The sequence below is a fragment of the Mustela nivalis genome (genome assembly GCF_964662115.1).
Source record: "Mustela nivalis genome assembly, chromosome: 5".
Classification (NCBI taxonomy): domain Eukaryota; kingdom Metazoa; phylum Chordata; class Mammalia; order Carnivora; family Mustelidae; genus Mustela; species Mustela nivalis.
In genome coordinates, this window is record NC_139024.1 from 88,745,153 (window position 1) to 88,769,610 (window position 24,458).

Here is a 24,458-nt window from a genome sequence, read left to right on the forward strand (position 1 = left end):
AGGGGTGAAAATTCACTTCCTGTCTATTTCCCAGCCCAAATCATGTGCAAACACCTTTTCTTATGAGAAGTGTAACAATTGAGAACAAGAACCTCCAGTGCTTTTTTCATTACGGTATCCCCAGCACTTAGAGCAAGGCCTGACACGTGGGAGGCATTCAGTGACTTAATGACCGTTCTCAGGAGGGAGAAGTATAACATGTAATGCAGAAGAAGCCTTATAGTCTTGATCTTATTAATTACAAGCTAATAAAGAAAAAAGACATGCGGCACCAGGCTGGCTCAGTTGGTAGAGCGTGTAACTCTTGATCTCAGGGTTGTGCATTTAAGCCCCACACTTGGTGTAGAGATTACTTAAAAGTTTAAAAAAAAAAAATAGGGCTGCCTGGGTGGCTCAGTCAGTTAAGTATCTGCCTTCGGCTCAGGTCATGATCTTGGGGTCCTGGGATGGAGCCCCACATCTGGCTTTCTGCTCAGCAGGGAGACTGCTTCTCCCTCTCCTCTCCCTGCCACTCCCCCTACTTGTGCTCTCTCCCTTGATTCAAATAAATAAATAAAATCTTAAAAATAAAATAAAATAAAAAATTAAAAAAGTAGACAACAAAATTGAATAGGAAGTGGGCAATAAGGGTTGATGGAGGGAGGTGGGTGGGGGATGGGCTTAATGGGTGATGGGCACTTGTTATGATGAGCACTGTTGTTATGCTGTTATATGTAAGTGATGAATCACTAAATTCTACTCCTGAGACCCATATTGCACTACATATTAACTAGCAAGAATGTAAATAAAAATTTTTAAAAATGGACAATAAGAAATTCAGCTAACTGATGCATATGTGAAAGATTGCTTTATCTTTTTAAGGAGAAACTAAATGTGTTGAATGAATTGTAAATTGCAACAAAGCATTATTTCAGTAAGTGTTGGTATGGTAAGGATGCACAAGTTGGCACAAACTTTAGAGCCATTAGTCATTTATCAAAAACTTGAACTTGTATTCTCTTCGGTCCAGGGGGGTTTCTGTTTCTAGGAATTCTTACAGAAGCACTCTCATCAATGTGCATGGGTGCCTGTACAGAGAGGTTTAGTTGAAGCATTGTTTGTAATGGCAAAATATTAAGGCATCCAAGTGTTCCTAATGGGGATGATTATCTGTCCTAGTCTTTTTTTTTTTTTTAAGATTTTATTTATTTATTTGACAGACAGAGATCACAAGTCGGCAGAGAGGCAGACAGAGAGGAGTAAGCAGGCTCCCTGCTGAGCAGAGAGCCCGATGCGGGGCTGGATCCCAGGACCCTGAGACCATGACCTGAGCCGAAGGCAGAGGCTTAACCCACTGAGCCACCCAGGCACCCCAATCTGTCCTAGTCTTTCTCTAGGATGCTAGACAAATAGATTATGGGTCATTGACGCAGGGAAATAACACACAGCAGTCGAAGTGAGTGAGCTAGAACCATGGGGACAGACATGGGAAGATACCTGTAATTAACTGTACAGCGAGAAAAGCAAGTTGTAGAGTAGCAGGTGTTCAGGGTTGCACTATGTTCTCCCAAAAGTTAATGGCCAAGTCCTAAGCTCCAGTATCTGTGAGTGTGACCTTACTTGGAAATAGGAACTTTGCAGATGTAATCAAGTTAAGGGGATGTCATTAAGGTAAGTTCTAATCCTCTGTGAATAGAGGTATCCTTACAAGGAGAGAGGAGACCCAGAGAGACACACTCAGGGAGGAAAGATGGCCCCATGAAGGAGGCAGAGCTTGGAGTGATGCATCTCCAAGCCAAGGATTATGGGCAACACCAGAAGCTAGGAGGGAGGCATGGGGTAGACTTTCCTTAGAGCCTCCAGAAGGAACCGATCTTTTTTTCTTTTTCTTTTTTTTTTTTAGATTTCATTTATTTATTTGACAGCGTGCGTGCACGCACAAGCTGGGGGAGCAGCAGGGAGAGGGAGAAGCAGACTCCCCGCTAAGCAGGGAGCCTGATTTGGGGCTTGATGCCAGGACCCTGGGACCATGACTTGAGCCTAAGGCAGATGCCCAACTGACTGAGCCCCTGCCACCCCAGGAGGAACTAATCTTGCCAGCACCTTGAGTTCACACCTCAGTCTCCTAAACTGTGAGAGAATAAACCGTTGTTTTAAGCCACCCAGTTGTGGGAGTGTCGCAGCAGCCCTAGGAAACGAGTAGGACAGATAAGGCGTTATCCCATAATCGTGCCTTCTGTGGGTACCCCTGCTGCTCTCCGTGTGATGGAGCCACTTTAGTCCGCCTTCTGCACTAACAGTCACCTCGTCGCAGGCAGGGACCCACTGGTGTAGTGATTTTTGTTTTGTTTTTTGTTGGTACAGCCCGAGCACAGTAAATTTCTATCCTGCCTCCTTTGCCTCCTTCTCCCACACTCCTGCCTGGTGGCCTCTTGCTGTGGTCCCCCTCATCACCTCTTAAACTCTGAGCACCCCGAATTCCCTGACGTGCTCTGACCATGCTTTGTCTTTGTGCTTCAGTCTTGTATTTGCCAAGCCCCATTCCTTGTGAAAAGCTTGTCTTGAAGAGCCTTTCTCCAGTATTCTTCTCTGCTCCCCCGTTCCCCAACTTTGAGTTGTGTTGTGCATCCACCCCCCGCCTTGTGTGATAACGTGATAAGGCCTCTGTGATGATCCGGTGGCCTCTGCAGCCAGATGACCTGAGATCTGAATCCTGCATTTGGCACTTCCTAGCCGTGTGGCCTTGAGCAAGCTGTTTATGTCTCCATGCCTCAGTTTCCTTATCTGTACAATGGGGATTGCAGTATCTACTTTACCGGGTGGTTGTAAGCATTAACAAGCCAGTATGGTTAAAATGCTTGGAACGGTGCCTGGCACATAGTAAGCGGTCAGTAAGTGTTAGCTATTATTGTAATTATATGTTTACTTGTCTGACTCCCCCACCAAACTGAGATACTTAAAGACAGTAATTGTGTGTTTTTCCCTCTCATCCCCAGTGTCTTGCAGAGTACTTGGCACATGGTAGGCTCTAGATAAATGTTTGTTGAATTAATAATGATAATTAACATAATTGCCTACGAGGATCCCATATTGGGCTTTGACCCTCTGCTTATTCCACACCACGCAGGGATAATGGAGCTAAATATGGCTCCGTCAAACCACCATAGATCAGCTGGTGTTTCCTGAGCACCTCGGACGGGCCAGCCCCCTGCATGGGAGGGGATGGACAAGCGTGTGGCCAATCCTTGTGCTCAGGGAGCTTAGAATCTGGTGGGGAAGGCAGGTGGTGTGCACAGGAAATGTTTTGTTAACACTATGAGGTTTTAATAACCATTTGTGAGAGGGGTAGAAGACCCAGGAGGTACATTTACAGTTATTACTTTAGTGGGTGGCACATTGTTATCTAAGGCCTTCCTTGTTTTCCAAGTTTATTCTAGAAAGTTTCTTAAACTTTTTTTTTTTAAAGATTTTATATATTTATTTGACAGAGATCACAAGTAGACCGAGAGGCAGGCAGAGAGAGAGAGGGAAGCAGGCTCCCTGCTGAGCAGAGAGCCCGATGCAGGACTCCATCCCAGGACCCTGAGATCATGACCTGAGCTGAAGGCAGCGGCTTAACCCACTGAGCCACCCAGGTGCCCCTTCTTAAACTTTTTAATAAGGAAACTTGGGTCTGAAAGCTTCACCAGATTCAAGTCGAATTTTTTTTTTCAGGTGTGCTTTCCTCAGCAGACACGTAACATCTGGTTGTGTCTCTGGAATTAGCAGCCATCAATAATCATTGCTAGAGCCATGATTTCATTAGAGGTTGTAAAGTGGTGATACGGTATTTATCATCTGGAGATTTCTGTAAAGACAAACCCTGGCTGGTTATCCTTAGGTATAGCTATTCAGAAAGGGGATATATAAAGCTTGGGGCTTAACCAGTTTTTAACATAATGGGTTGGTTTTCTAGCATCCTTTGGGATGACCAGTGGAAGGCATTAGGCTTTTTACTTTTTTTTTTTTTAAGATTTTATTTATTTATTTGACAGAGAGACATAGTGAGAGAGGGAACACAAGCAGGGGAGTGGGAGAGAGAGAAGCAGGCTTCCCGCTGAGTAGGGAGCCCGATGCAGGACTCGATCCCAGGACCCTGGGATCATGACCCAAGCCGAAGGCAGCAGCTTTTTTAAAAAAAGATTTTATTTATTTATTTGACACACACAGAGATCACGAGTAGGCAGAGAGACAGGCAGAGAGAGAGGGGGAAGCAGGCTCCCTGCTGAGCAGAGAGCCCAATGCAGAGCTTGATCCCAAGACCCTGAGATCATGACCTGAGCCAAAGGCAGAGGCTTAATGGACTGACTGACCCAGGCGCCCTGGCAGCAGTAGGCTTTAAAAAAAAAAAATTTTTTTTTAAAGTAATCTCTACATCCAATCTCTACACTTTTTTTTTTTTTTCTCTACACTTTTTCTAAAGTAAACTCTACACCAATATATGTGCTGGCATGTAGTTCCTAATCTCTATCTAACATGGGACTGGAACTTAAAACCTTGAGATCAAGAGTTGCATGCTCTACTGACTGAGCCAGCCAGGTGCCCCGTTTGGGGCTTTTTAAGAACATCATTATGAAGTCATGGATCTTAGTCAGTGTGTGTAAGTCCACGTGGTTCTTATCCTTTTGGATGCTTAGTACATCTCTGGTCTGTGGGAGCCTCTTCAAGCTGGCCTGGAACCATTGGATGTGACCTTACTAGTCTTTGCTTGTTCCCTTGTATGTGATGATGTTCCAGGCTTGTCTTGTGCATTTCCTGCCCCAGACGTGGAATCAGGCACTTCTCCAATGAGGAAGGGCATGAATTTTTTAAGATATTCGTCCAGTTTCTGAACCACTTTGCAGGAGGGAATTTTAATTTATATCCCATCAGCAAAGCAAGAGGACCATTTTCTCCATATACTCACCAGTGTTGAGTGCTGTCTTAAAAATCTTGATGTTCATTTGATGGGCAGAATAACTTATTCTAATTTGCATTTCTTATATTCCTAAGAATCTAAGAAATTGGATTTTTTTTTAAAGATTTTATTTATTTGAGAGAGAGACAGGATGAGCTGGGGTATGGGGCAGAGGGAGAGGGAGAAACAGACTCCCCACTGAACAGGGAGCCTGAGGATAATGCCGGGCTCGATCCCAGGACCCTGAGATCATGACCTGAGCCGAAATCAGACCCTTAACCGCCTGAGCCACCTAGGCACTCCTAGAATGTTTTCTTACATTAATATTTGCTTTGAGAACTCTGCGTATTTTTTGACCATGTTACTGTGAGAATTTTAGTACTTTTATGATTGATTTGTATCTATATACTAAGACCAGCAGCCCATCTTCTGTCCTTTGCTGGAAATACTTTTCCTAATTTATTGTTTGCCTTTGGGAGTTGTTTACAACTCCTATTTTATGTAGTCCCTTCCTTTATAAAGCATAGAATTTTCCAGGCGTCTCTTGTGAGGGCCTCACGAGGTCAGAAAGCTGCAGCCCACTGGTTACTGCCAGGAATTAGCACACAGACATTGACGGTGCTCGCCTTGCCTGACAGCAGGTGTGTTCCTTGAGGCCAGAGACCTGCCTTGTCCCACGAGGGTCTGGATCCTTTCTCACCCTGATAGTCTTGCTCTGATTGCTCATTCGTGGTGAGGGTGCCTCTTAATTTGAGCATGTTTGGTGGCCAGTGAAGGACGCTCTGAGCCACCTCTCATCTGCGCATGGCCTGCAGGCCCCTAGGACAGCAGGCAGCAGAATGCCAGGCTACCAGCGATTGGCAGCTCCGCTGTGGGGCTTCACCCACACGGGGCAACCCCCACTCAAACTGCGGCGCCCCACGGGTGTGTGTCCTATGATGAGGGGGCTCACAGGGTCTGTTCGGAGAGAACTACCATGCTCTGGTGGCAGAAACGGGGCAAGTGACAGATCAAACAGGGCACTTTGCCGCTTATTGGTCTGCATGGGAGGGATGCCAGCAAAGGCCTACACCAGGTGAGGGATGTTTGTGCTGGTATGTAGTTCGTAAAAGATAAAAAATCTCGAGGGGCACAAGGGAGGCTCAGCCGTTAAGCATCTGCCTTTGGCTCAGGTCATGATTAGGGTCCTGGGATCGAGCCCCACATTGGGCTCCCTGCTGAGCAGGGAGTCTGCTTCTCCCTCCCCCTCTGCCTGCTGCTCTGCTCCTTATGCTGGCTCTCTCTCTCCTCCCATCAAATAAATAAAATATTTTTTAAAAAATCTTAAACATAATAAAGAGAATAAAGGACTTACATAGTCTTTAACTGAACACATGCCAGGCACTGTTCCAAACATGTTACATTTATTAACATGTGAATTTACTTTTCATAAGCCTGTGAGGCAGATAACGTTATTAGCACCATTTTGTGCAAAAGTGGGAGCTCCGCACGGGTAGACAGCTTGCCCGAGGACATATACTTGGTGAGAGAGAGTGGGGATGGAGAACGGGCAGCTTTCAAACCCAGACTCTGGGCTCTTGTCCATCTCCATCCTGCCTGTATTTTGGAGTCCCGGGCCTTAACGATGTGCAGCTCTTCAGCTTTCCCGGAGGGCACCGTGATCTTGTGAGGGCCCTGCGTGGTAAAGCGGAGCCTGGTGACCTTACAAACGGGGATTCGAGGGCCTGCAGGAGAATGACTTGCTCAGCTCCAAGGCTAGGGTGCTGGGTTTTGTGCACCTGGTAGCTGACACTCCTCTGCCACCTAAGTCAAAAACCCTTTGAACGTCTAGGAACAGAATTACCCTTCGATACAAGCAAAGGGATTGCCTTTTCCCTTTGAGGAGCTCCAAAACCTTCAGGGTCTGGTGAACGTGGGAGTTTTGGTCCACACTCTTTCTGGGCTTCCTTCTAACCTGGCAGTGGGCTCTTTTTTTTTTTTTTTTTTTTTAAGATTTTATTTATTTATTTGACAAAGAGAGCCACGGTGACAGAGGGAACACATGCAGGGGGAGTGGGAGAGGGAGAAGTGGATTCCCACGGAGCAGGGAGCCTGATGCGGGCCTCCATCCCAGGATCCTGGGATGATGACCTGAGCCGAAGGCAGATGCCTAAAGACTGAGCCATCCAGGTGCCCCTGACAGTGGGCTCTTGAGGGCCGTGTGGAGGCCTGGTCTTGAGATCTCGTGGTCAGAAGTTGGGTTCGCCCTTTGTGGAAGTTGAATGGTTTGCCCTTTTATGAAGAGCCACAGACTGAGTTCCAGAAGCGCCAGGACTGCTGGGTCAAGGGTTCTGGAAGGGTGCAGTGGAAATTGCCCTGCTGTCATCTTGCCCCTGGCCTAATGGCTCAGGCAATTTTTAGATGTCAGGAAGTATAACAATATGGTACATTTATCTTGGTGAATAATGGATGAGACCTGGGAAGGTACTGTACTTTTCCTGGTGAATTATTTACCAGGAGCCTCTAATTTGAGGGATCTCCATTATAAATGGCCTGAATCTGGTATCTAGAGAGCCCCTCCCCCTTCGCTACCTCCCCCAGGTCTCCTGTGCCCAGGCGAGCTGTAACCTTTCTTGTCTAGTGATAGAGTTAAGTAGCCCTGTGACCCAAGCTGGGGACTGAGTTAAGAGTCTCTGACACTGTTGGGTCAGGGGAAAGGACCTGGAGACCCAAGGATAGACTTGCCAGGGGAACTTGAACTTGGGGTCAATGTAGGGCTGGGCCCTGCTCTACAAGGCGTGAGGAGCCCTATGCATGCCTACATGTGTGTGAATTCGTCTGCTATGAGTCTTTGTTTTTCTTGCTGCTTTTTCTGGGTCTCCATGACTCTTGTCTCTCCGTGTGTCTCCCTGCCCATGTCTCTTTACCTGTTTGCCACTCACCTTCTCTTTTGTCAGGACCTGGGTCCCTCTCTCTGCTCTCTGCCTGTGTCTCTTCCTCTCTAAGTCAGCTCATCTCCCTCTGTCTGTCAGTTAGCCTCCCTCTGTCTCCTCTTTATCTGTCTCTGTCAGTTTCCCTCCAGCTCCCTTCATCTCATCTCCCTGTCTCTTTCCATCAGTGTCTGCTCTCCGCCCCCTTCCCTCTCTCCCTGCCACCCGCCTCCCTCTCTTCCTCTCTGTCTCCCTCTCCCCCCTCTCTCCCTCTGTGACTTTAGAGGTCTTTAAGAAGCACCTCCTAGAATGGAGGGACAGTCAGTTCCAGACTTAAGTGAAGCCAGATCTTGGTGCCTTCCAGACCCTGACTCAAAGATCAACAGAGTAGGCATGAAAGAAACTTTAGGTCTTTGTCATTTTTTTGGCTATTCAATTCACTTATTGCATCAGCCACTCTTAAGGGCTTAAAATTTTTTTTTCCTCCAGCTGTTTGTGTGTGTTTTATGTTTTATAATGTTTTCTCCTCCAAAGTCAGTTATCCCTAGGCTTGAAGCATCTGGTGATGAGTTGCAAGTTTTGGCTGCTTTTAAAAATAACTTACAAGGAATTGTTTCTATTATTCATCCGCTTGTATTTTTTTTCATCTGTTGTTATTGATTTGAGGATTGAAATACTCATTTTTGCCATCTTTAGCCAGAATGCTTTCTCTAAACAGCTGATTTTAAACAAATGACTCTTCTTTGGTTATTTTCCTTAAAAAACAAAGGAGCAAATCATTAGTAGTGATTTGCAGTTAGGAGGTTAAATAAAAGAATATGATTGCCCTGTTAGAAAGTTTATATTTTAAGCAAGAAAATGAGGTTATAAGGAGCCTAGCAAGTATCTATGGTTTGATTTAACTCAGCAGCTGGCCTGCCTTCCACATCCCCCTCTGCCTGTGGCTCCCCTCACCTTGTCACACCAGGCCAGACCCCATCACATCTGAGTCATATTTGAGCAATATGTTCGCGGCTGCTGGATTGGGTCTCCACTCCAAGATCGTCCTCCCCTCCAACGTTGTTTCCACAACGCATGCTAACAGAGGTGGCTAAGAGAACTTTTGATGGTGGGAGCAGATCTGTCTTCACAAGGAGACAGTGGGCACTCTGGACAGCCCTGCCCCACACCTGTCCCCAGCCTGTCCAGTAGCCTGGAGTCCAGGAGGGCACTCGTGTCTCCTCCAGCCGTTGGTGGTTCCAACCCTCCTCCCTCAGTCCGGATCCTTTGTGTCCCCGGTTGAGGCCCAAAGCGGGCAGCATCCCTTTCTAAGACTCTCCCCTCCCTGGAGAGAAGGGTTGCTTTCCAGAAACAGCTGTTGGGTCAGACAGGTAGAGAAGGAAAGGAAAGAAAAGAAGGCTGGGGGAGGGGCACTTTGTGGATGGCGGTCTGCTTCTGACTCCTGGGCCCTGCCTTGTGCCCTGGCCTGGAGGGCACAGCCAGTCCGCGGTGCATGTTGTCCCATGGGGTCTCCTGCCAGCCACCCAAGGGCACATTAGTCTCCTGCCCATGTGTGAGACATCGCTGTGTGTCACGGGCTGTGTGGCAAATGCAGCCTGCTGCTGCAAGCCTGGAGTGGCTCGTGCTTTCCACATCCCACATAGCGAAGTGATTTCCTCACATTCCCCACTCCTGCCTGCCCCGGGAAGTGGTTTGCAGAGCGCTTCTAAATATAAAAGCCTGAGACCAGCTCTTCCTCTTATCCCTTTGAAACCAGCTGAAGTCCAGCCTCTTCAGGGACTTTTTGGGTTTACCGGGGAGAAAGGGAGGGAGGCAGGAGAAACAGGCTCCAAGGATACCCAGTAGGCAGCGGGGACCACCTGCGGCAATAGAGGCCAGGGTTCTGGGGGCACCCAGGGGAGGTAGGTGCGGGCTTAAAGACCAGTCTTCAAATTGTGGGCAGCTGTGTTTGGCCACTTACTTGTTGAAAACGGAAAAAAAAAATCCACTCTTCCCTCCCCAAACCTAGCCCCTCGATTCATTTCCTGGGAGAACAGCAGGAGGTAGGACATGGCCACAGGGAAAGATCTTCAAACACAGCGCTAAGTGGAACAAAGTAAGGCGTGGAGTGAGCAAGAACCGGAGACCACTCACCGAACTTAAAAGGACCTGCCCTGGGACCCGCAGTCCCATTTCCCCAGGGCGCACAGAGAAAAGGATTTACATTAAATGCAGCTGAAGGGTTGGGGGTGGGTGCGGATCAAAGGAAATAAGTGAAAGGAGAGAAGCAGCCCGCACAGCATCATGGAAGGAACATCATGGAAGGAACGCAGACCCAACCCAGACAGATAGACTTCGGGGCAGGACAGAGCCAGAGGGTACTTGCAGACGGACTGCCATTTCGTGGGACAGTCTGGACTCCACTTTCCTCCTCAGGAAAATGAGGCTGACCCCCGTGTCGAGGGTTCTTTAGGTTAGAAATAATGTGCCTGTGCTTGGGGCCATGTAAGAAGCCGGTAGTCAGAGGGACTAAGGCAGTGCCATCTAATGGAGTTTTTTGTGGGGACAGATCTGCACTGTGGGATACCGTGGCCTCAAGCTAGGTGTAGCTCCTGAGCACTTAAAATGTGCCTCACACTAAGGAGGAAGATTAATTTTCAATTTTGTTTCATTTTAATTCCGTTACATTTCAGGACAGAGCAGGTCTAAGGGACAGTTCAATTTATTTATGAGTCAAGAAGGATTTCCTTTTTTAAAAAGATTTTATTATTTATTTATTTGAGAGAGAGAGAGAGAGTGTGTGTGTGCTCAAGCAGGGGGAGCTGCAGAGAGAGAAGCAAGCTTCCTGCTGAGCAAGAAGCCTGCTGTGCTGGTCAATCCTAGGACCCTGGGATCAGGACTTGACCCAAAGACAGACGCTTAACAGACTGAGCCCTCAGGCACCCCAGGATTTCTTCACTGAAGTACAGGCTGCTCTAGCTAAAAGGCAGGGAATCGTGTCCCCTTCCATAGGGAATTTGGGCTGAATTGTGGTGGCCCCTCTGAGATCTATGTTCACTGCCTTATCAGCCTCCCAGGGAGGAGGCAGATGGGTAGAAAGAGTCTCACAGAGTTTTCTGAGCCTGCCTTGAAAGTTTATAAAACCAGGCTAGGTAAGACCACAGGATGCACCACCCCAGGCTCACCTGGAGCGGTTCTCACTATGGTTCCAGGGAGCCCTCACCTCTGCACTTGGGAGTATAGTGAGTGGTTGTGGAGCCTACAGCCAGGAGCTGGGCTCTCTGTCCCCTCTGGAGCTCCGAGGACACTGACTGAGCAGCCCTGAGGTCTTCCTGGGATTGAGCCCTGGCTCATTTCTCAGCACCCTGGTCCAGCTCTGTCGCCTTGCTAACATATGTGTATTATTTTCTCAGGCCTCTGACTGGTGTCTTTTTTTTTTTTTTTTTTTTTAACAGATTTTTATATATTTATTTGACGGAGAGATCACAAGTAGGCAGAGAGGCAGGCAGAGAGAGAAGAGGAAGCAGGCTCCCCGCAGAGCAGAAATCCCGATGTGGGACTCCCCTGGACCCTGAGATCATGACCTGAGCCGAAGGCAGAGGCTTAACCCACTGAGCCACCCAGGCACCCTGACCGGTGTCTTTAGGAGACTTCTCTCTCCTTTGTACTGAGAATGGATCTGTCCCCAGGCACAGAGGGTGGAATGAACTCCTGGTTCTTCCTGGCAGTTCTGGTCCAGCAACCCCCCTCCCGGCCCCATCCACCAAGCCCTTGGACTCCCCAGGGATCACCTTATCCAAGGATATTTTAATCTGCGGTCCATGGTTCCCTACCTAGACTTCTGTTTTGTTTCTTTTTCTTTTTGTTTTAATTTTCCTGAAAAAAAAAAAAAAAAAAAACCCACACACAAAAAAAACGCAGATTTTGTGGGTCTGTACCTAATGTGAATTTCCTTTGAATATTGCTCACTCCCCTAGGAATCCGAAGGAGAATCACTAAAATTGGTTCCAAGGCTGCCATTTTCCAGAAGAGGAAACTGAGGACCCAGAGAAGGAAATTAAATTGGCCAAGATGGGATAAAGGTAGCCCTAGAACAAGATTTCAGGTCAGGCAGGCTCTCGGTGACTTCATTCCCCCCAGACGCTGGTGGGGTATTTACGGTGACCTGGCCCTCTGAGGGGCACAGCTGTATCCTCTTGGGCACGAATGTCTGCCCTCTTCTCAGGCTTGCAGCCTAGCTTGGGGGTGCTGTTCTCAGTCATAGCACAGATGGGACTATCAGGGGTGTCACAGGCAGTGAGCTCTCAGTGCAAGTGTGTGGCTAAGGCAGAGGGGAGATCTGGTGAGGCAGGATGTGAGCTCAGCCATTGGAATGGGAGCAGCTTGTCAGAAAGTGGTGCCGGGTCCCTGTTTGCAACCCCCAGCTACCTCCAACCCGCACACCTGCCATTTACAGCATCTCCTGAATCATCCTGGGCCCTGCCCTGCCTTTCCCTTTGGGCTTTGGGGGCTGGGGGCTGGAGTGGGTTTGGGAGAGGACTCTGGGGCCTGAGCCCTTTGTTCCTGTAGCTGCCTTTGAAGCACTTTGCAGCTTGAGTGCTGGGTCCTGGGAACGGTCCCATTCTGTTCTCTCTTTGATGTAATTTTATAGTTAGTAAGTCTGCCTGGGAAGGGGTGGTGATTGGCTCAGGTCACTCTGCTTGTTAGCGGTTGTGTGGAGACTAGAACCTGGGTCTCCCTGTGCCTTGTTCCTTCGGCCTGATCACACGTGGCTGGGTGTTTAATTCATTGCTGCTTTCTTGAAGACATCACAGCCATGTAAAGGTTACCAAGGGTGAGAGATGCGTCCCAGGTACGGCCCTCCCAGCCCCAGCAGAAGATGGGCTGGTTCCAGGGACCAGTAGTGTGGCCACTGGCTCGGGAGCATCTTAAGCCTCATTTGTGGGCGTATTTGTCCCTCTGGCTTGGATGCCATGTGATGCTGGACACAGGGACCTGCTCCTGCCATCAGAGGTTGATCTTCCCCCGCTGGGGCCTCCCAGGAATGGGCAGGACAGGTTTGAGTTGTAGTTTTCATTTAAGGTAGACGAGCTGGCCTGCTAGATTTTGTTTCTGCCCTAATCTCTGGTTATTTTGTTCTGCTCCTCTAATCCGGATGTGGGAGCCTCTCCAGACATTTGCAGCTAGATCCCAGGATGGGAAGACTGTCCCGTTTTCCCTGGCTCTGCTCCCTCCTGTGCAGCTCAGAACAAGGACTGCAACGGCTTGCAGAGGGCTGTGGCGCTCCTGTCTGTGAACCTGGGGCCTTTCTTAGACCCTGGAGAGGCAGAGGGGGCTAGAGACTTTGTGCTCTGCCTCTGGGTCTCACAGTTTGCTGTGGTCGATTTTCTGGGACCCCCTGCATCCTTTTGGTCTGGACTTATCGTCAGAGGGTCTATACCGCATACAGTATCTTGCTGGTACATGCTGGTGGTAGAGAGGGACATGGCAGTTCCCAGATTCACAGACACCACTGGGGCGTTAGTGTTTCTGCTGACCTGGGTGGGTCGGTGAGGAGTGGGCTAGCTCAGCCTGCTGTTCATCCACTTGACTTATTCTTGCAGTGGTTGACATTTGTTCCTCAACCAAATGACATATGTGTGTGAGCCCTGGACCTTTGGGGTGGTTCAAGGGCAGGAGAAAGTTATGCCAGTTGAATCCCAGAAGGCTGAGGATCTGTATGTACAGTGTGTGACCCCTTGGGGGAGGACTTGTGGTGCAGGGACCCTGGTACCCCTGGGGCCTCTTGCTCAGCGCCCTTAGAGTTTCTGGATGGAGAGTACTTGTGAGGAGGGCAGACCTCGTCTGGGTGGGGGCCGGGGAACTGCTGTGTTTCCTGGACGGCGCACGTTAGTGTGCCGCTTAGGTTGAGAGCTGCCTCTCCTGGTTTGTGTCCTGATGCCATTGCCCAGACAAGGCACAGGGTGTTGGCGAACCTCTTCCTCGGGGGTTTGTGTGCCTTGACGGGAGCCACCTCAGCCTGGGCCCTTGGGGCCACCCAGGAGTCAGAATGTCCCCCACGGGGACCCAGGCTCTGGAGCCAGAGATGGAGTCTTAGGTGTGGAGGAGTCGGCTACTTCTGTGTGGCTGGTTGGGCTTGGGGGTGTCCCTCACATGGTCACACACTGCTGTGTGAAATGCCCCCATCAGGGCCAGCTGGCCAGCGTCTTGGTAGCTCAGCCTGGTCCTGAGGCATGTGTCCCAAAGATGGCATTTTCTTTAGGAAAAGGGAGAGCGTGTAGATACAATCAGCTGGTCAGGTTTGGCAGGTTCTGGGCCTGCACAGGTCCTGGGGTGTTTTTCCTCAAGCAGGAGGACCAGCCCCCACTGTGAGACAGGTAGTTAAGTGGCCCATATGGATGCTTGGACCAGAGTAGCTGAAATTACTTCAGAGCAGAAAAACTTCCTGCTGCTTTCTGCTCTCCATAAAATCATGTTTACACATGTGTGTGCACACATGCACACGTAGACACACATGGGTCTGCTGGGCCCGGAGCCCAGAGAGCAGCAAGGAGGGCGGGCGGCGGACCAGCCGCTTATGGGGGGGTGGGGGGTGGAGTTGGTCCGCTGCCCGCACAGCCTCGCTCTGGGCTCTGGGGCCAAGGCGCAGGCAGAGTGTCTGCATATAGATGGCTGTTGGGGGAGCTGAGGAAATAGCTCGGAAAATGCCCTTATTGGGTATTCGCAGCTCCAGCTTTGTTGAGGTTGGCGCCTGGTGTGGGGGCAGATGGCTCTGGCTGCCTGCTGTTGCAGGGGGACTGCTTGAACCCTGTGTGCCGGGCAGGGCAGCCTCGGACCCTCCGTGTCCTCCGTGCTGTGCTGTGCTGGGGGCTCCGTCTCTGCGAACCCACTAAGCCTCAGGGCAAGGGGTGGGGTCCCCATTGCACGGTGAGGGCAGCTTCCTGCTCTGGAGGGGCCTGGGTGTAGGAGGCACCATGCACGGTGTGGTCAGACTGTGAATGACCACAGGGGGCGGCTTTGGGAAGCCCAGGAACAGTGTGCCACCAGAGAAGGCTGTCCCCAGACCTTAGCCCTGGGGGATATCGTCAATTCATTGGTGGTGCAGGGTCAGGAATGTGCTGGTGACTGCACCACCTTGGGGCAGGTACCACCTCGGTGCCCAGAAGCCTTCTATCTCTCTGTCATTGCTGTCCTCCACATCTTGTCATTGGGACCGGCCGAAGCTTCTGAGGAGGTCCTCACTGCTCAGCTCCTCCTTTCCTGGAGTCTGGGATTTCTGCGAGGGATTCCCCCATCTGCCCCTGAACCTTCTGCCTGTTCCCGCCAAGCTGCACAACAGAGTGAGCTCTCTGGCAAGCCCTACACACCAGAAAGGCCTCTAGTCACCTTCTTGGCCAATGTGGGGCCACGGCCCTGGGCCAGCCTCCCGATGGTGGCTTGGAGCAGGGGGCTGGGGGCTTGGAGAAGGCCTGGTGGCTGTTCTCCCTGCCTTTTATAACATCTGAAGTCTACCCCAGCCAAGCACTAACTAGGACCTTCTGTGAGCTGACGTCAGGACAGAGGGCCCCGCAGGGCCAGCTTTGATGTTTCCCAGGCCCTGTCGTGGGGGCGCAGGAGGCTCTGAGCGGCAGTCTGGGAATGCAGCATCTCTCACCACACAGCCCCAGAGCAGTGCTTGCCCCAGGAGGGGATGCCAGAGGCTGAGCTGGGGTCCCTCTGAGTCACACCATCTCTTCTTCCAGCTCCGATTTCTGTGGCCCGTGGTCTGAGGTTCCTGCAAGCCCACAGCCCCTTTCCCTGCCTCCCACCCCGACCTGATCATTCCCCTCAGACTTCTCTGTTGCAGAGGCTCCTCCCCATCTGGGTCTGGGAGTGGTCCTCCGCCTCTGGAGGGGGAGTTTCCTAACGTTCTTAAAAACGAGGGTCATTGGGCAAGACTCGTGCTGGTGGAGATAGGAACGGTAGCTGCCGTTCACTGAGTCAGCTTTGTCCGAGTGTCTTGACACGAGTTTCTGTGTGTGTGACTCAAGATGAGCTCACGAGAGAGGCCGAGGGAGCCAAGGCAGAGACCATCTGCCTGCCTTGCCCAAGGTCACACACCGAGCATGGGGGCAGGGGTTGAGCCCAAGCTGTGATTCCACATACCTAACTAAGGTTTCTCTGCTCAGGCGAGCCTCTGGGCTCCCTGGGTCTGGGGAAGCTGAGCGGGGAAGTGGGGTGGTTCACCTACTCTCTGACGGCAGATGATCTCTCTGGCCTTTCACAAGTGTCTGGAGTTCAGGGTCAAGGCCCCCAAAATTCGGTGAGTCCCATTTGCGGGGGACCACTGGGGCATCAGCCTGAGTCTGCCCATGTGCCTCATGAGAGGTAGTCGGGCGGTGTGCCAGACGTCTCCACATTCTCCAGCTCTTGCCCCACACTCCCTTAAGGTGACCTCAGTCAGACAGTGAGCTGAGCACCTTTGTGTGTCTGGTGTTGTCGGTAGGAGGTCTGCCTCTCTCCCTGGCCACGGGGACTGAGCCCCATTGTGGGATCAGCCATTTCCAAGTTGGTTTTGAGTTCGTGGGCGGAGCTGGGAAGAGCATGGGGCTAGGAGTTGGCTTCCTTGGGTCACGGTCAGATGAGCTGTTTGATTCTGGGCAGATCCCTTCATTTTCCGAGGACCTTAGTTTACCTATCTGCTCGACAAAGGGGTTGTGCTGAGTTGCTCTGCGGGGGCAGGGGCAGGGTCCCATTCCTGTGTGGTGACTGGAAGTGAGTGGGGTGTTTGGGATGTCACGGTGACTGGGGGTGTGCTTGGCAGTGCCCCGAGGACAGGTTTGTTAACTTGCACAGTGGGTGGGATAGCCCAGCAATGCTCCCACCCAAAGAGCAGTGCCCCGCTGAGCAGAGATGGAGGTGGCTCTGGGCCCCTTTTGACTCCATGACTGTCTTGCGGGCTAGCACCTCTGAGAATGTTGGGAGATGGACTGACACCATGGGCAGCCCCTCATCTGGACCTCACTCTGACAGAGCCTGCACTTGTCTTGCTGCTGACTTTATGGAGAGACTGGTTCTTAGGCCCTAAAGAACCAAATTTCACTGTCAGGGGCTTGGAACAGCCGTGATTAGCCTCTGTAGGTTTGGAAGGGCAGAGCAAGACCTCCTCAGCCTCCTCTTGCCCTTACCATCCCGCTTTGGTCAGAGGCAGAGCCTACTTCTTCCCATAGCAGCCCCAAGAGGCCTATTTCTTCTTCCTGGAGGGGCTGCAAGTCCTCTTCTGTGCCATCACCCACCTCTGGCAGGCAGGCCGGTGTTCCTAGCCCAGCAGCTCAGGGCCTCTGCAGGACGCCCACATGGGCCCGGAACAAAGCCCGGTGTGTTACTTCTGCTGTCACCATGCCACCTGCCCAGCCCTGCCCTCCGCCTCCTCAGCCCATCTGCCGTTCAATACAGGTTTCTCACTTCCCCTTTGTTCCCACTGGCTATGGTTCCGCCCCCGGTTGCAGGCCCCCCCCTTCTCTGTAGTTGCCCCTTGGCCCCAGCCAGAGCCAAACTGTTCTGGTGCAGGAGAGGGGAATGCTCACCTCTCAACTTCACCCAGAAAAGCCATATCTTGGCCAGACATATTCTTAGGGATAGAGGGTAGGACGTGGGGGGGGGCAGTGTTGGCCTGCCTTTGGAAACAGCCCCAAATCTAGAGAATACTGGCTTCTCCTGTGATGGGGTGGCTTTCCCCAGAGAAGTCCTTGGGGGATGCTGGGCTGCAAGGTATCTGTGGGTAGACCCTTAGCGGGGCTGTGAGTATGAATAATCCTTCCAAGATGCTCTGCGCTTGGCATCCTGGTTTCTGAAGATTGATGGGGGAGGGCCACCTGCTAACATCCTCTGCTCCTCAGCCCAGCATCAGGACCCACAGGTCAGAAACTTCCTTTGGGGAGCCTCCCTGGTGTCCCCGCCCCTTCCCCACCCTTGGAACACCGTCTTTTCTGTGCACTGCCTGCCTGCACTGTTCAGTGGGCACACACCCACAGTGTTCTGTGTAACTGCTCTGTGCCCCCTGCCGACTGGTGTGCACTGTGTCTTTGTGTCCTCCAGGGCGGCCAGCACAGTTTCAGAGTTTCTCAGTGGACACTTGGCACTTGTGGGCTCCGGATCCTTCTCTCCCACACTTCCCGGACACCTCCTATGTGTGGAGCCCCTTTGCTCCTGCGCACGGGGTGGCGGGTGAACTGCGTGAGGACGGTGGCTCTACCTCTTCCTGACGGTGCCTCTCCCCTGTCCCCATCTGCAGGTGCCCAGGCAGCCCTTGTCTTCATCAAGGAGCCATCCTCCCAGGATGCACTGCAGGGGCGCCGCGCGCTGCTCCGCTGTGAGGTCGAAGCCCCAGGCCCGGTGCATGTGTACTGGCTGCTGGATGGGGCCCCCGTCCGGGACACCGAGAGGCGTTTTGCCCAGGGCAGCAGCCTAAGCTTTGCTGCTGTGGATCGGCTGCAGGACTCTGGAGCCTTCCAGTGCGTGGCGCGGGACAACACCACGGGAGAGGAGGCCCGCAGTGCCAACGCCTCCTTCAACATCAAATGTGAGAGCTGGGAGGCTGTGCTCGCTCACTGCAAGTCCTCTGTTACTGAACCCTGTGGGACCCCTCCTTTCCCTCAGCTTCTCTCATTTCCAATTGAATGCATTTGCAGTCTGTTCTTTCTGTGTGTGGGGGGAAGAGAAGTCCCCCCCCCCATAAGATTTTCTTTCCCCTTCAAGTAGAGGACCCTTGGCCTGCTGCATGCTTTAGCAGATGGCAAGGGCAGTGTGGCAGCGTGGCCAAGCGTCAGGGTTGACCTGCCACAGACAGAGCAGATGCTCTGTTTCTGGCCCCCCAAACCCACCCCCTGTGTGTAGCCCCGGCCTCAGCTCTGCAGAGCTTCCCTGCACTGTCTCTTGGCTCCAGAACCTGCAGGCCGTGTCCTTTGCTGCTTTTCCTTCCCCTCTGTCCTCCCCTTCCTCCTCGCCCCCTGCTCTGCTCTGCTCCTCAGCAACTGTGGCCTCTGCTGCAGGGATTGAGACCGGCCCTGTGGTTCTGAAGCACCCAGCCTCAGAAGCCGAGATCCAGCCTCAGACCCAGGTTACACTGCGCTGTCACATTGACGGGCACCCTCGGTAAGGAGCTGAGTTGGAGGGTGGGAATGGAGAGAGTCATTCTAGGCAAGTAGAGACTAGACAAGTCCCAAAACCTGGACTCTCTTCAGAGGCACCTCGCTTCATTCTGTAACCACCCCTGTTCAGAGGCTGCTCCAGGCTACCCTTCAGTGACCGGAGGAGGGGCAGCCTCGTGCTGTGGAATGATCCTGAATTCTGGATGCTGAGAGTTGTAGCAGCTCAGCCTGATGATGCCCCTGAATTGTGTGTTCCTGTGCAAGTCACATCCCCTCCCAGGCCCCATTAGTAAACTGAGGGGTCTAGCCTGACCCATTTGTAAACTGAGGGGTCTAGCCCTGACCCTCTGATTCTGTACCCTGTCTGCTGGCCACCTGAGTACCCTGTGCCTCCCTGCTGCTGATGCTCTCGGCATTGCAGGCCCACCTATCAGTGGTTCCGAGATGGGAACCCCCTCTCTGATGGCCAGAGCAATCACACGGTCAGCAGCAAGGAGCGAAACCTGACCCTCCGGCCGGCCAGCCCGGAGCACAGTGGCCTCTACTCCTGCTGTGCCCAAAATGCCTTTGGGCAGACCTGCAGCAGCCAGAACTTCACCTTGAGCATTGCTGGTGAGCCCGGGGTGGGGATGAAAGTGCAGCAGGGATGGGAAGGGCCTCCCCATGCTGCCTGCTTACATACCTGTGCTTCTCCCTCCCCAGATGAGAGCTTTGCGAGGGTAGTGCTGGCACCTCAGGACATTGTGGTGGCAAGGAATGAGGAGGCCATGTTCCACTGTCAGTTCTCAGCCCAGCCACCCCCGAGCCTGCAGTGGGTCTTTGAAGATGAGACTCCCATCACTAACCGCAGCCGGTAAGGCATCTGGCAAGGGGTGTTCCAAGTACAGTGGTATGGGTCGTGTATTGATTGCCCAGGTGCATTCTCTAAATGCATGGGATCAGTATTGCAGACATCCTAGGGCTGTACATGTATCACTTCAAGGTTCCAGCAGATGGCAGTAGAATGTCTTACTGTTACGGAATGAGTTCCACAAAGGGAAGCCTCCAGGAAGGGCATCTTTTTCCAGTTCACACAAAGGCACTGTATGAGCTAGTGGTGGCTCTGTTCTCTTCCCACTCCCCTCCTGCCTGTGTGGGTCTTCTGGGATGGGGAGTAGCGATTCAGTCTGGAGGGACACCGGGGACCTGGTGACCGACTGTAGTCTGGATGGATGGTAAGGTTACCTTACACATATGCATACATACACACACTCACACTTTTTGGAGGAAGCAAACACTTCCAGAAGGTTCTGGGGGGTCTTAGCTCCTTTATCGGGACTCTTGTCCTTCCCTGGGCCATATGAGAACAGAGGGCATGTTGGTGGTACCAAGCATGTCCTTGAGCCTTGGCGGTGTGGCTGTGTAGGCTAGGGGCTTTGATCCCACTGGGCTTCAGCCCTGAAGATATATATCATCAGTAGTTTGTTTGTCTGGTGTGGCCAATGGGCTTCTGGCTGCTGGGGCTGGGGCCTTACTGACAGGCTGGCCTTAACCCTGTGGGAAGTGGCCCTCTGTCTCCACAGTTGCACGTGTTGCTGGCTCACTGACTCTCACTGACACTGTGGCTCTCCCCATTGTCCCAAAAGCTGAGTCTCCTGTAGGTGGAACACACCTGTGCGCACTCATGAATGAGTACACATGTGTACACACATACTAATGTGGCATGTGGACTTCCTTCTCTCTGTCCTGTTCCTGGCCGATTCCTTCCAGTACCTCTGACCTTTGCAGCATGGGGTTCCATCTCCTTCCCTTCCAGAAGGAGGCCTGTGGGCCTCTTCTTCCAAATAGCAGTCTCTCCTTTTCGCAGCCCCCCGCACCTCCGCAGAGCCACTGTGTTTGCCAATGGGTCCCTGCTGCTGACCCAGGTCCGGCCGCGCAACGCAGGGGTCTACCGCTGCATAGGCCACGGGCAGAGGGGCCCTCCCGTCATCCTTGAGGCCACACTTCACCTGGCAGGTGGGTCCCTGGGTCTGGGATGCTGAAGCGGGGGCTGCCTTCAACACTGTGGGCACGTGGAGCGTTAGGCTCCTGATTCCACTCAGAAAGCAGCTCGGAGAACAAAGAGAGGAAGAGGATGCTGGGTCCAGGAAGAGGAGAGGCAGTGTTCCAGGGGTTTGTGTTACCAAGGGCCGGAGCTTGCTGTGGGAGAGTGTGAGGTACCAAGACCCATGGTAATCGGGTGGTTTGCCTCCTGCTCCCCTCCCTGCAGAGATTGAAGACATGCTGCCATTTGAGCCACGGGTGTTCACAGCTGGCCGCATGGAGCGCGTGGCCTGCTTGCCCCCCCAGGGCCTGCCGGAGCCCCGTGTGTGGTGGGAGCATGCGGGAGTCCGGCTGCCCACCCACGGCAGAGTCTTCCAGAAGGGCCATGACCTGGTGTTTGCTGGAACCATCGAGAGTGACGCTGGTGTCTACACTTGCCATGCAGCCAACCTGGCCGGTCAGCGGCGACAAGATGTCAACATCACTGTAGCCAGTGAGCACCTATGCCCCGTGGGATGAGGCGAGGTTGGAGGGGAGCCCGGGTGCCACGACGAGGCCTTGGTCTCTGGGGGCCATGTGCAAAGGCTTCCCGGATGCTCACCTGATGCCCCCTCAGCTCTGTGTTCTGCACGCTTGGGACTCAGTCAGCTGTTGGAAGGTGATGTTGGGGTTGACCCCGAAAAGCCAGGCACAGAAGTTGGGGTGATAGCCCACATGGAAAAACAGTTCTTTGACGGCAGAGCAAGGGCGAGGGCCTGGGATTCCAGAGACCCAGGTCCCACTCTTTCCCCTGCGCATGGAGAGACAAGGTGTGGCAAGCTCCCGTTTTGCCAGGGGTCAGTCTCCTCATCCATAAAATGGAGCTCCTGACCCAGTACTTACCCTACAGGGTGGTCAGAAAGATCAGATATGCTTGCAGTCAGCTGGGAGGTCAGCTGGTGGTTGGCTGTTCCCTGTCAGCCTCATTCATATGTCTCGTGGTTGATGGAGATTGCATCTGCTGGGGTGCCTCAGGTGTTGTCCTCCTTACCCCCCGTCGTGGCTGCTACAGCAGGCCTGGGGCCTCCTCAGCCAGGACTGGAAGTCGCAAAAGTCGCAAAGCTTCTCAAGGCAGCCGCTCAGCAGCTCCCCAGCATGACTTCCACTGGTTCTGTGTTGGGCCAGGCCAGTCGCGGGCCCCCCAGACTTGAGGCACGAGAGAAGTAGACTGTCTCTTGATGGGGAAAGTGACAGCAACACGAGTGCAGAGGAACAAGGGACGGGAGAGCTGTGCACGACCATCTTTGCAAACAATCTGCCACCCCAGGTCAGACAGGAAGTTCTTGTAGGGTTTTGAGTCAGAGAGTGACGTTCTCAAAAGATCACTCCCCACGGTTCTGAGAAGACCAGAACATTAGGTGCAGGAGTCTGGATGGGGAGCCCAGTTAGTAGATGACTGTAATTCTCCGGGGCAAGTGTTGGAGGGCCTGGAACAGAGCGGTAGTTGTGGAGATGAGAGTGGTGGTCAGACTCAGGATTTGGGGGAGCTCAAGGAGATGGGGTTTGTGTAATGGATGTGATGGGAGGGGCTACAGAGAGGGAAGTCAGGGGTACGTTTGGGCTCTTGCCATTGGCTCTATAGGGGCGGTATTTACTGAGATGGGAAAAGCTGGGATAAACAGGTTCCAGGGGAAGTCAGTTCTCTTTCATACACATAAAGCTCAAGAGGCCTGTTGGATATCCAGTCGGAGATGCCAGTAGGCAGTTGGGCTTGCCAGTCTGAAGCTCATGGCGGGGAGGTCAGGAGACAGGGTGTAGGTTTGGGAGTCACGCACTCCTATGGCGTGGAAGGCCACGGACTGGCTGAGATAATTCAGGGAACGAGGGTGGCTAAACCAGATCAGGGATCTGAGGACCGAGCCATGGGGTGTTTCAGTGCAAGGGTTTGTGGGGCACATGACCGGGGATTGGAATCCTATCTATTAGGTATTAGCACATCACCATTACTATAAATCTCTGTCTTCTCAGCTGTAAAATGGGTATAGGAATATACACGTATGGGGTTTATTGTGACCGCTAACTAAGATCATATTCCAAGGTTGTCCTCACTAAGGGGTTGTTGTTGCACCTTTTGGGGGAGCAGACAGGAGCTTCTGAACTCGGTCGGGTATGGGGTTGGAATTTCGAGGGATTGGATCCTTTGGTCTTGCAGATGTGTTCCTCCATCTTCTCTTCCCTCCCTGTCCCTCTAGCTGTGCCCACGTGGCTGAGGAAGCCCCAGGACAGCCAGCTGGAGGAGGGCAAGCCAGGCTACTTGCATTGCCTGACCCAGGCCACCCCCAAACCCACAGTCATCTGGTACAGAAACCAGATGCTCATCTCAGAGGTGAGAGTGAGGCTGGCTCCTGGAGGGGGCCAGAATCCCCTTCTGGGGCTCTCCTCTGGGATCGGCTCCCCTTGCCCTCCTTCCCCTGAAGATGCTGGTGGGGCTGAGACCTCCCATGGTCCCGTAATGTGTGCCACAGGACTCGCGGTTCGAAGTCTCCAAGAATGGGACCTTGCGTATCAACAGTGTGGAAGTGTATGATGGCACATGGTACCGCTGTGTGAGCAGCACCCCAGCCGGCAGCATCGAGGCCCAGGCCCGCGTCCAAGTGCTGGGTGAGTGCCCGAGAGAGCAAAGGGGAAGGAGCAGCAGGGCACCCCGATCTTCAGGCCTGCCCCTGCTGAGGCCAACTGAGCTGCCTTGCTTCCTCCTCTTGGTGCTCACCTACCCTCCCTCTGCTAAAACAGAAAAGCTCAAGTTCACACCACCGCCCCGGCCGCAGCAGTGCATGGAGTTTGACAAGGAGGCCACGGTACCCTGCTCAGCCACAGGCCGAGAAAAGCCCACTATTAAGTGGATTCGGGCAGGTGGGTACCAGGGGTGCATGGAGTGGGGGCAGGTAGCACAATCCACTGGTCAGATGTGTGCATGTCTGAGAACCAGCGGAGGAGGGCCCAGCACCATGCCAGGAACTGTGGGAAAGACAAGGAGTGTGGGGCCGACCTACAGTCCAGGTAGGAAGGAGCCAGACACCAGGGAGGTCAGGTTTTGGCATTAGAGGTCACAGACAGTGACTGAGGCTGCAAGTGACTGGCTTGATCCCAGATGGTGCTGTGAAGTCCTCCCTCTCCCTTCAAAATAGTCATATTTAGAAAGTTTGTGGGGCGGGAGCAATTAGTGCACTCAGTCGGTAGAGCATGGGACTCTTGATCTTGGGGTTGTGAGTTTGAGTCCTGTGTTGGGGGTAGAATTGACTTAGAAATCAAACCTTCAGGGGCACCTGGGTAGCTCAGTTGGTCGGACGTCCGACTCTTGGTCTCAGCTTGTGTCTTGATCTTGGGGTCGTGTTATCAGGCTCTGAGCTGGTTGTGGAGCCTGCTTGGGATTCTCTCTCCCGCTTTCCCTTACCCCCTGCTTGGCATGTATACTCTTTCACTCTCTTAAAAAAGAAAAAGAAAGAAAAGAGGGGAAAAATAACT

General features: G+C 52.5%; 1 protein-coding gene across 2 annotated transcripts in view; it reads left to right on the forward strand.

Moving 5' to 3' along the window:
• Positions 1-24,458, forward strand: part of PTK7 (protein tyrosine kinase 7 (inactive)) — a 64,927-nt gene that overhangs the window by 22,042 nt on the left and 18,427 nt on the right. For both annotated transcript variants that reach the window (XM_082731228.1, XM_082731229.1), the window contains exons 2-10: positions 18,077-18,364; positions 18,834-18,936; positions 19,354-19,544; positions 19,635-19,785; positions 20,779-20,927; positions 21,181-21,447; positions 23,186-23,319; positions 23,459-23,594; positions 23,727-23,846. In XM_082731228.1, coding sequence (XP_082587354.1) covers positions 18,077-18,364; positions 18,834-18,936; positions 19,354-19,544; positions 19,635-19,785; positions 20,779-20,927; positions 21,181-21,447; positions 23,186-23,319; positions 23,459-23,594; positions 23,727-23,846 — 1,539 coding nt within the window. The remainder of the gene's footprint in view (positions 1-18,076; positions 18,365-18,833; positions 18,937-19,353; positions 19,545-19,634; positions 19,786-20,778; positions 20,928-21,180; positions 21,448-23,185; positions 23,320-23,458; positions 23,595-23,726; positions 23,847-24,458) is intronic.